This window comes from Crocodylus porosus, unplaced genomic scaffold (genome assembly GCF_001723895.1).
Source record: "Crocodylus porosus isolate Cpor-Errol unplaced genomic scaffold, CroPor_comp1, whole genome shotgun sequence".
In the NCBI taxonomy this organism is placed as follows: Eukaryota; Metazoa; Chordata; order Crocodylia; family Crocodylidae; genus Crocodylus; species Crocodylus porosus.
This window is the reverse complement of record NW_017728915.1, coordinates 2,182,680-2,194,866: the sequence shown is the minus strand read 5'-3', so window position 1 is coordinate 2,194,866 and position 12,187 is coordinate 2,182,680. Positions and strand designations below refer to the sequence as shown.

Below are 12,187 nucleotides of genomic sequence, written 5' to 3'. Positions count from 1 at the left end.
GGGCCGCTTACTGAGTTTTGACAAGCCATTGAGGACCGCATGACAGGTAGCCAGGGGCAGATAAATATTAATTTTCTAAATGTTTTAGGGGCCCCACAGGCTGGATAGAATGGCCTGGTGGGCTGCATCCGGCCCCTGGGCCGCATTTTGCCCACCCCTGCTCTAGGGAAACCAGGTGCCCTACTTTCAGAATTCCTTTACAAAATAAAAAATTTCAGGGAAAATTAGAAACTATTATCCACAGTATTTAAACACAAACTTACAGGTGTTCAGAGCACTATTTCCTGAATTAAATGAACTCCAAGAGAGATAAAATTGCAGGCAACCATGTACAGTCTCTGAAAATGAAATAGAGGACTTGTCACTTGACAAGTCAGTGTAGGCAGCTGCTACTTTCATGACAAATGCCATGACACAATAATCATTACAAATTCCTGGATGCTCTAGAATCAAACTGCCTCCCCTTGGAGACAGAGGAAGCATCTCCAGAGTTGTGAACTGCAATGAAGAGTAGACATCTAAGTCCAATAAAAATAAATTTGACCACCAAATCCCATCATCCCTTCTAGGCAATGACCAGCTATGATGCTGTAAGCTAGCAGCCTGTGGGTGAAGGAGAGTCAGTTCCTACTCATCAGGTCCCAAACAGCCCAGAAGAACATGCCAGACAACTCAAAAAGAGAACACTTCAGTGCTCTGAACCTTAACTAACCAATCAACTTTCCAATTATTTTGGAAAGAGAAAGAATAAGTGTTCTGTGAAATTAATATCCTGAATACTTCAGAGCCAGATGAGACAAATTTAAATGAGAACCTGCCTTACCTAACACGTCCAAGGTGCAATCACTTCTCTACATGGAACTCTAGGGGTAATATTTTCTGAACATCTAAGCAATTTGGAACCATTAAGTCACTTCTGAAATTTTTACTCCAGCTGAGGAACAAAGCAATTTAGATCCTGAGCATTCTATGCCAGACCAGATGTTTGAAAAAAAACAAAACAAAACCACAGACTTACGGAGAGTTTTTCAACTATAGCTGCTTTGCCTTGGAATTGCTGCCCTTCCCACGTAAGGCATGATGCATCAATCTGAAACAGACAAGAAAATGTTAAAGTCTCAGCTTTCCTTCCCTCTTAAACATAGCAAGGAAAGACCTACTAACAACATGTTGGTCCTCACTTGTTTCTGAAACAGAGCTCACCCTGACTTCAGAGATTAAACATTCAATTTCTCCAAGAGAACTGGAGCATTATATTTTGTATGCTTCTCTACAAAGCAATAAACTCTATACAACAATTAAATGCTTGCACTGTTACCTATAGCTAGATCAGTTGATTGGCAGTGCTATTAATAAGGGAAAAAACTACTTATCCTGTAGCCTTAGAACACAGCTGTGAGGAAATTACCTGAAGGGGAGACAGGGGGAAAGAACCCAAAGATCAAATGCAATGCAAATGACATTATGTGAGGCTAGACAGTAATAAAACTTCACAAACAGGATTCTATTGGCCAAAAAAAAAAAAAATCTGTTCCACTTATGTCAGAGAACAGGAAATAAGTCCCCCTTCATCTTCTACAGAAGGAATTAAAGAAGGATAAGAAGAAAAGGGAAAGGAAGGAGATCACTGAAGCAAATATAAATCCTTCACACTCCTTTACAAATCCAGTAAAAAATAAATTACAGAAATGTAGAAGTTTAGAAGATCAAGAATGTTCACACAAAAAGGCCAGATGGTTCTCTATAAAGTTGTCTAATACTTTAGCCAATTTAGATTGAGACAGACATTTTGAACACTTAACATGTAAAAGAGGCCTGCCCTATCTCTAGTTTGTTAAAGCCACTTAGCACATTCAACAGAGAATTTGGTCAGCAAATGCACTCAGAGATGTCTCACTCCCATAAAATGAAGAATGGATTATTTGAATAAACTTTTTTTTAAAATACATCCTTGATTTAGCTTAATTTTTCCAAAGCTTCAACCTAACTGAAAGATTTTGTTCTGTTACAATTTTAATGTCCACATTTAAATGAATTACAAGCACAGTTTAAGCAAATGCCAGTGTCATTAGGATCAGGATTTTTCCTGAACAGTATAGATTTATTGGCAAACCACTGAAAATATGAAAACTATTATTCGCAACTGCTTATAAACCAAAAGTAGCATGTAGTCTGTGTCCATACAAAAATGCAACAAATTAAGCATTGAATAAAAGGTCAAATTTGTGAAAGTTTTATATAACAGTATACATTTTTATAGTATAACATTTTAAAGCCAAATTACCATCCACAATCCAAAAAAGCATCACTTCACTACACCACTATTACTCAATTGGCTGAGGATGCACAAGATTTTGCAAATTAAATTACCTGAGACAAAAAGCCATAGTTGAAGTCTTGTGTGTTCCCATTCACATAACTGCTTGCACCAAACTAAGCTATGAAAGCAGTCTTTCAACACTAACAGGAGAGACATGAGTCGTTAACCACTGCAAGTTTTATTTCATGGTCTCACCCTTGTTTTCACTTATGCTTGTTTGCTTGAGATTTCTGTCACCAAACAGTGATTACAGTTTCCAAGTATTTCACAAGAGAAAATGACTCAAAGCCAAAGTAATTTCAACTGAATTACTGTCAGCAGAAACCTATTTTCAGTATAAGTCTCCAGCATATTGAAGTATAGTAGAGTCTTCTAGGACTGTGCAAAATTTCACCTGGTGTTTTGTTTCGAAGCTGTTTCAATGTATTTTGAGCTTGAAACAGCAAAAACAAAACAAACAAAAGCCTTTGAAACAAAACAATGGCACTCAAAACATTTTGAAAGTTTCAAAACATTTCAAGTTTCAAAGCCAGGTTTATTTGGCTTCAGCACCAGTCCCAGCTGGCAGCAGCAGCCTCTTGTCATCTGGCAGGCAGATCAGGGGCTTGCCTGCACAGCCCCCACCATTGGTGGCAGTGCCATCAGGCGGGTAGCGGGTGGCCGGACACGAAGCTGGTGACAACGGTGCAGAGTTGCCATGGCCACACCACCCAGCTCTGCAGGGCCCAAAAAGCAGGGGGCCCAGGACGGCTCAAGCTACAGCTGGCAGCACCAGCCTCCTGTCTTCCAGCAGGCAGATCAGGGGCCCTCACCCCCGGGAGCAGTCCAGCACAGTCCCCGCAGCCCTCCCAGGGGTGCAGACAAGCCCCCAATCTGCCTGCCAGATGACAGGAGGCTGGTGCTGCTGGCTGGGGCCAGTGGTAGCACTGATCTTCCTGGCGCTGGGTGCGGGCTGTGCCAAGGACTGTCCCAGGTGACAGGAACAGCCTCCCCCAGCAGGCCGATCGGGGCCCGCACCCCCAGGAGGAGGAGTCCAACATAGTCCCTGCAGCCCTCCTGGGGGTGCAGGCAAGCCCCCAATCTGCCTGCAGGATGACAGGAGGCTAGTGCTCCTGGCTGGGACCGGTGCTGGGCACAGCCCATGCTGGGAAGATCCGTGCTGCCACTAGCACTGGGTATGGAATAGCCTATGGACGAAACAGTGAAACAGGTTCAACACGAAACGGAACGGTGCTTTCAAAATTAAACAAAACTAAATGAAACACTGTTCCACCAAAACATCAGTCAAAGCAGAACGGTGCTGTTTCACACAGCTCTGGAGTCTTCTAGCATGACTGGAAAATAACACATGTGGGGACAGTATAAATGTTAGGAAGCGATGCATCATTAATGCATGATAATAATGCTTTCAGAGCAATGCATATTTTGCCACCACTTCTGTTGTGAATTTTTCTTCTTCCACCCTGAAAACCTTCAGCAACTGAACGTGAATTCCTTACTCCATGGCTAAGTGTTATTGCTACTGGTGACTGAAACAATTCCTCAGCCCCACTCTTCAAACCAACTTTTAAAAAATTAAGCTAAAAGCTGGCTTCTATTCTTCCCACACCCATAGATTTTCATAAACTCTGACTGCATTGAAACTTTTAGCAACACACAATAGTATTCTCTCTTACTTCAGAAGGCATAAGAAATGCATAGTCACTTTCCTGCCTGTGCTTGGCAGATACAAAACGATTGTTAAAGAAACTAACTACACAGACAGTATGAGCTGATATGCTGTCCCTCAGTCTCCTGACTGAAAAATTGTGTGTGCAAATCTACTATTACTGGCAAACTTTTCCACATTTCAGCTACATTGATTCAGTTGTTCATCAGCCAACTAATCATATAGCACTCCCCACATTTAGCACTAATCATATAGCATTCCCCTGACACCTTTCAAATGCATCTCAGGCCACTGATAGACATTACACTAGTTAATCCTGTTTTAAGTAACCCAGTCACACATTCATGCAATTAGTGGCCCAATAAATTAGGGAATAAGCCACAAAGGTATTACACAAAACGTGTAATAACTGTGACTGGTTCCCATCACTCCTTAAATTGAATGCGTGGCCAGACCAAACAGCTGATCAGTGCTCCCAGTCTCGGAAACTCAGAGCCCTTGGCTCAGATGCATTCCCGGGGTGGAAGTGCCAATCAGTTAACTGGAGCTAGGAAGGGATAACAAGAAGGGTTTCTACAAGTATGTCAGTAACAAGAGGAGGATCAGGGAAAGCGTGGGTCTCTTACTGAACTGGGGAGACAACCTTGTGATGGTGGATGCACAAAAGGCTGAAGTGCTCAATAGCTTTTTTGCCTCAGTCTTCACAGGCAAGGTCAGCCCCAAGACTACTGCACCAGGAAGCACAGTTTGGGGAGCAGGCGAAAGAACAGCTTAGGGACTACTTAGAAAAGCTGGACGTGTAAAAGTCCATGAGGCCGGATGGGATGCACCTAAGGGTGTTGAGGGATTTGACTGATGTGATTGCAGAGCCATTGGCCATCATCTTTGAAAACTCATGGTGATCTGGAGAGGTCCCAGATGATTGAAAAAGGGCAAACATAGTGCCCATATTTAAGAAATGGAAGTAGGATCCACAGAACTAAAGACCAGTCAGCCTCACCTCAGTTCCTGGAAAAAAATCATGGACCAGATCCTCAAGGAATCAATTTCTAAGCACTTGGAGGAAAAAAAGGTGATTAGGAACACTCATCATGGGTTCACCAAGGGCAAGTCACGTCTGACCAACCTGATTGACTTCTACAACAAAACAAGGAGCAATGGTCTCAAGTTGCAGCAAGGGAAGTTTAGGGTTAGATATTCAGAAGAATTTTCTCACTAGGAGGGTAGTAAAACATTGGAACAGGTTACCCAGAGAGGTAGTGGAAGCTCTATCCTTGGATGTTTTCAAAACCCAGCAAGAGAAAGCTTTGGCTGGGATGATCTAGCTGGGGCTGGTCCTGCTTTGAGCAGGAGGCTAGACTAGATGACCTCCCAAGGTCCCTTTCAACCCTAACTTTCTATGATTCTACAAGATGCAATTGTTGGGATCATGGATCAGGTTGGTATTTCACCAGACCATGGGGAAAGAGAAGCAAGATAATAATTACAGGGAACAAGATAATAATCAACAAGGACATGGAAAAACTTGAGAGGGTCCAGAGAAGAGCCAGCCGTATGATCAGGGTCTTACAAGACAAGCCATGCGAAGAGAGGCTGAGGGACTCGGGCCTCTTCAGCCTACAGAAGAGAAGGCTGAGTGGGAACTTGGTAGCGGCTTGCCGCTACATCAAGAACTCAGTGAACAGCTGTCCACCAAGGCACCCCTGGGGAAGACTAGGAGCAATGGATACAAACTCCTGGAAGGCTGCTTCAGGCTCAAAGAAAAACTCCTTCACAGTCAGGGCGTCCAGACTGTGGAATAAACTCGTTGGTGCAGTCACCTACTCTGGAAATCTTCAAAAAGAGACAGGACAGCAGGGGTGGGCAATTATTTCAGGTGGAAGGCTGCTTGATGAGTTTTGGTGAGGTGTCAAGGGTTGCATGGGTAGCCCCACCCCTTGACAGCTGCCTTACCACCTGGTTGCCATCTTGGGACCAGAAGTCCCGCCCCCTAACCCCTGACTATTGCCACCAGAAGTCTGTCCCCTTGCCCCTAGAAGTACTCCTTTTGGGGAGGTGGCCTTGGAACTGAAAGTTACACCTTGTCATATGGTCTGTGTCATAAGACCCACCCACCCAACACCAAACTGCCCTGCTCACCATAACTGTCTCAGAATCCCCTGCCTTCATCACATGATCCCTGATATCAGAAGGTGTACGCCTGGACTGGGAAACACTGCCCAACACCAGCGTCCACCCTCACAGTGCGTGGCCTGCTCCTGGGGCCCCAAGAGTTCTGCCCTATGGGCCACGAGACACACACACAACTTACCAGGTAACAAGGGGTTGTGACCCCTCTAACATCCTGCCCCAGCAGTGGGGTTTCAGAGGCATCAGACCTCCCCCAGAATGGAGCCAAACCAATCGAGTCAAGGACTACGCACATAAAATCTTTCAGAACAAATCATTTTAACAAGGTATAAAGTAGCATATACTAAAAATCAAACATCTACTATAACAGATTTTAATTTTATTTAAAAAGATAATTTGAGTTGTGATTAACTTAACTTAATGCTCCCAAAAACAACACGACAAACACACAACCATAATATAAATAACTTAAATGATTAACTTAAAGACAAACAAAGGAACTCAATGCAAAGAATGAAGCCTCTGATGTGCATTAACAAGAAAATCAAAACCAGGCATCATCTCTGTTGTTGCAATGTGGAGCACTGCTGCAAGGTGGTCATTGCTAATTGAAGATCTAATGTTTGATTTGTTGATTTTCATTACAGAAAATGCCTGCTCACATACATACATTGATCCAAACAGCAAGTGTCTTTTGGGCATGAGCCTTGATCTTTGAAAACTTCTGTTCATTGAGAGAGGCATAAAAGCTAGGAAGTGGAACTGCTTTGAATTGCTCTGCAAGCAGTGCATCACACTGCAGGTCAATAAGCTCAAGTTGCAGGTCACATGGAGCGCTGTCATAGTGAATGTGAAAGGTGAGGAGACCAAACACAAGTCTTTTTCTATTATTCAAAAATCTTCAAATTGGCGAGAAAATTCAGCCTGCAACTGCAGTAGTAGCGATATGTATTTTTGGGGGGTCTGATTAGAAACAGCAATCTGTTGCAATGTAGGAAAATGGCCGAAACCTTTGTTTTCCATCTGATGGGAAAAAAGGAGTTATTTCATCGTAAGTGACCAAAACCCAATTCCAATGGCATTGGAATGCAATTCATGAGCAGAAAGCCCCTTCCCTTGCAGTTGTAAATTCAGATCATTCATGTAGCCCATAATATCAATGGCAAATGCAAAATCAGAGAGCAAATCTGCATCATTTAGCTGTGGGAAATCCAAATCTTTGGTTCATTTTTGAACATGAAAGGAAATCTCAGCTCTCAGTTTCCATGCTCTTTTCAAAATGTTACCCAAACTGAGCCATCTTACATTGGTATGATACAGAACATCTGTGTACTCAGATTCAGACTCCTCTAGCACAGCTACAAATTGCCTGTGGTTTAATCCTCTTGCTCGAATGCAGTTGACCACTTTTGTAACCATGTCTACAACAGTGCTTAGTTTTAGAACATTTTTACAAAGGGCCTCTTGATGAATGATACAGTGTAAAAAAATAATTCTCTGTTCTGGATTTGTTTCTTTGACTTGATCTTGAATTCTTTTGAGCAATCCAACATGTATGCCTATCAAGTTTGGGCTTCCATCAGTGGTCTCATACATCAATTTTTTCCAGTCCATTCCCAATTTTGACAGATTAATTTACTGCGTCCAATAAATCTTTTCCAGTTGTTGTGTCTTTCGTTTACTGCGTTGATGCCAATTCTTCTGAAAGCTTAAAATTTTCAGTGATTCTTCGACTGAAAATCAACAACTGGGTTGTGTCTTTGACATCACAACTGTCATTGAGTGCCAACACAAAGTATGAGAAATCATTTACCTTACTTTTTAATTGCTGGTGCAAGTTCTCAGAGATATCTCCAAAACGTCTCATAACAGTGTGCCACTAACATTCTCAAACTGTTTTTTCTGGTCTGGGCACAAATTTTCAGCAAACTTGAGTACACATTCCTTACCTCCTCTTGGCGACTGTGTGTGCAACAACTTGTTTTCATAATTTCACCCTGTGCTGCCAATGCTTTTGTGAAAAAAAACTGTGCTCTTTCTGCATTGCAGCAACCATCTCCTCTGCTTCCTTTGCTTTTTCTTGGGCTGACAATTTTTCATATTTGGATGCATGCTTGGTCTCAAAATGCTGATTCAAATTGTATTCTTTGAATACGGCTACACTTTCTTTGCAAATTAAGCACACAGCTTTCCTACCTACTTCAGTAAAAAAATATTTAACGGTCCATTCCTCGTTGAATATTCAGCATTCAACATTTACCTTCCCTTCTTTGGTATGCTCATATCCAAATTATTCTTCTGTGGAGTTTTAAGATTAGGGATATTATAACAGCTGCCCAGGTGATTGGGGGAACTTGGTAGGTGTACCAGTAACTGCACTAGCAGCACTAGACCTATGTGCCTAACACGGCCTAGCCCACCTTAGGCTGCCCATGGCTCCAATGGCAAGCAGTTCCTGACTACAAGCCCCAGACCTGCATAGTACAGCAAGGAGCCAGCCCTGCCTGTCCTGTTCTGGCTGCAGCAGATGGTGGCCAGCTGCAAGTCTGGACCTGCATGGGGGACAAGAAGCCAGCAGTACCTGGTTCCCAGCTACAAGGTCAGGACCTCATGGCCAGACCTATCCCCTCCCAGCAAGTGTTCCTAGCTGCAAGGCAGGGGCTGGCACACCACAGCACAGCAGAAGCCAACCCACCCTTCCCTTCCCCTCAACTGTGGGGCAGGACCCAGCTCAGCCCCTCCTTACCTGCAGGCCAGCAGAAGCTAGCCCAGCCTCCCTTCCCCTCATCAGTACTGGTCACCAGACCCCACCCACAAGCAAAGACCCAGCCCACCCCATCAGGCCCCAGGCATCAAAAGCTGGCCAACCCCCCCACCCCTCACTGGTGCCAGCATGACCTGGCCCTGACCCATCCCAGCCCGCTCCCCCCACCCCCCCCAGGGACACACCAGAACCCATCCCAGGCTCAGGTCCCCTCACCAGCACAGCCCCCTCTAGTGCTGTAGGACCCATCCCATCCTGAGCCGAAGGGGGCTCGGCTGTAGCTTTCCCTCCCAGGTGCCAGCCCATCCCATCCCATCCCATCCCCTATCAAGCGGCATGGGACTGACACCAGCTCAGCCGCACCTTCCCCAAGTGCGGCTGCACTTTCCCCCTACCTGCGTCACCTGGTTCCAAAAAGCAGGAGGCTCCGCCACCGCTTCTGCTGGTTGGTGCTGACCCAGCCGGGCTCACCCCGTCCCCAGCACCACGTGGGAAGCCGGCTTCAGCCACATGCTGCTCTGGATGGGAAGGGCCCAGCCAGGAAAAGTGGCATGCAGCTGAAGCTGGCTTCCCATGTGCTGCTGTGGACAGGAGGAGCCCGGCTGGGTCAGCACGGCCAGAAGAGGTGGCAGTTGAGCCATGTGCTGCTCGGGACTGGCCCAGGAGCAGCTTTCTCTCTCCCTGGTGCCTGTCCAGCCTTGCCCAAACCATACAAGGCAAAGCCGCAGCTTCCCCTTACCTCAGCCAGCCCACCTAGCTGGTCCCAAGTGGCACACAGCTCAGCTGCCACCTTTCCACCCTGGTGCTGACCAGGCCAGAGCTGCACGTGGCACAGCCGGCCCAGCTGCTGCTTCCCCTGCCCAGTGCCGACGCAGCCCAACCCGGCATGGCCCGAGCGGCACAGCATGGGGAAAGCCAGCCCAGCAGCGGCTTTCCTGGGCTGACCTGCACAACAGGGTTCTTTCTCGTCCTGTGCAGGAGGCAGAAGCTGGCCCAGACTCTCCTTCCCCTCACCAGCACCACAGGTTCTGGCCCAGCCCCCCTGCCCCTCTTGAGCTGCAAAGTGGCCTGAGCCAGGGGCAGGGAGAGGCCAGCCGGGTCAGGCTGAGGTCAGGGTTGGTTGCCTCCCAACCAAAACCCAAGTAAACAGCCTAAGGTCCTGCAGCTGGTGCCACTGGCTGCTGCTGGAGGCTTTTAGACAGGCAGCTGCCATTACTAGGTTTTGAAGGGGCTCTGCAGGCCTGACAAAAGCTCTTGGCGGGCCATATTTTCCCCACCCTTGCTGTACAGTCACCTCGCTGGGGTCACTTGACCCCAAATGTCTCTACCTGCCTAGTGTAGGGGGGGCTGGACCCGATGATCTACAAGGTCCCTTCCATCCCCTAACATCTATGAATCCATGAATTGCACGTTTAACTGAATATCTGCCAAGGGCCTCAAATTAAAACCAACTATTCAGATGAATGTGGAGAGCAGATACTGACATCTGTCATGTGACGAAAACAGCTCCCTTAGCAGTTATTGTAACATATCGAAATCACTGCAAAAATTACGCTCCCTCATCTGGACACTCTCAGATGCTCAGAGTTTCTGAAATCTCAGCCTTCTCTGAAACTCTTAATGCTGAAAACATATGGTCATTGCAAGCCCTAATAAAACAGCACAGTCTGACAGAAGCATTTCAACATTTCCAATTTCTAGTTGTTCAATTAATCAGAATATGTTACTGTTTGCAAATATAGTGCCTGCTATGAGCTTGTCAACTTTGTGTGTGTTCTAGTTAAAAAAGGGATCCTGGGGCTTTTCATGAAGTTAAACAAATTATGAAACGCATTAACTGTGTAAAAAAAAAAAATCAAGCTATTTAAAAAACAAAACAACAACACACTAGTACAAAATAGTAACTGCAGCAATTAAAGACAAAAGTTTTTAAAAGTAATGATTTAATCCATGCTACTGTACTATGCCACAGAACACAGCACCACCTTGTTCCTTCCAGGCTGTTCTTGCTAGTGGTTTGTATTGGTTTCAGTAAAATATTGCTCTTTTTCATTTACCATTTGTCAAAATCACTACAACAAATTACTGTCTAATAAATACTGACAACAGCCATCACGTATCTCACTGAGCTGGCATTTAGGATTAATTCACTGAGACAAGGGGTGCTCAACCCCCAGCCAATGTGATTACGCAAGAAACCCAGGGACCAAGCCTCAGAGACCCAATCCCAGCAGGTACGGCACCGGGATCCTGGGGTCCAAATTTAGCATGTGGGGCAGGAACGGGGTGGTACTGGGCCCCATCCCAGCACACAGGGCAGGGAGAGGGTGACACCAGGCCTGATTTTGGTGTCTAGGGCTCAATCTGTTCCACAGACCAGCCCTGGGTCACTTATCTGGCCCACAGGGCCAACAAGTTGAGCACCACTGATATAGACCAACTTGCTTATACTATCAAACAGAGGACTTTTTTCCAAGGCCATACTTCAAAAGCCATACTTCAAAAGCCCACTAAAAGATTGAACATCACACTGGCTACTTGACTGCCCAAGTAACATAGCTGTTAGCTGCTCTATGTTTCAAGGGATGATGTGATTTACTCATGGCCCATGTCTTTTGACAATCTATTCCCAAAAGTTCAGGCAATAATTTGTTTTTGTACAAACACAATGCAATGAGCCAAGTGGCTCTGCGGTATATGACCCAGACTTCAGCCAAACCAAGAAACAAAACAGTCCATTCTAGCAGCAGTTTCCTGCTACCTGCTGAGAGTCAGCAGACCTCAGATGATTTGAAAGCATCTTTATTTAGGTTCCTCTGGGAACAAGGACTGTCTGCTTTTTTAAATGCTGTTCCTATAAGCGGTCACAATACACTGACTCAAAGATCTTTTTAGTCTGGGTTTCATTTCTTGGCTTTCTAAGCATGACATAGGTCCAAGTCTAACAGTTCTGGGTTCTCCAGGTATTTCTAAGGGGAAAAGTGTTGGAGCTTGGCTGAAACTTGGTTGGAGCTTCTTTTGTTAGAAAACAGCTAGTGTGAAAGTAAGCATGGCCATCAGCAATGTGCCAAGCGTGGGTACAACTGGAGAAAGAGCTAATAAGAAATCCTCTAACTGCCAAATTCAGCTTAAGACAATCTGAGGGCTACAAAAGTCTTTGGCTGTTTAGGTTTGTACAGGAAGGGTAAAGCATAACTGGGATAATTAAAGGGCCTATGTCCTAGAGGGACCTTGCAATCACTGGAGAAATTCTGCAAGTGAAGGTCTCTTCTGGACACTGTCTGAAGATCTACAAAAAAATGTG

At 45.3% G+C, this 12,187-nt stretch overlaps 1 protein-coding gene across 3 annotated transcripts in view; it reads right to left on the bottom strand.

The window, feature by feature from the left end:
- NUTF2 (nuclear transport factor 2) overlaps nucleotides 1–12,187 on the bottom strand; it is a 70,428-nt gene that overhangs the window by 16,707 nt on the left and 41,534 nt on the right. For all 3 annotated transcript variants that reach the window (XM_019535521.1, XM_019535522.1, XM_019535523.1), the window contains one exon: nucleotides 1,019–1,090. In XM_019535521.1, coding sequence (XP_019391066.1) covers nucleotides 1,019–1,090 — 72 coding nt within the window. The remainder of the gene's footprint in view (nucleotides 1–1,018; nucleotides 1,091–12,187) is intronic.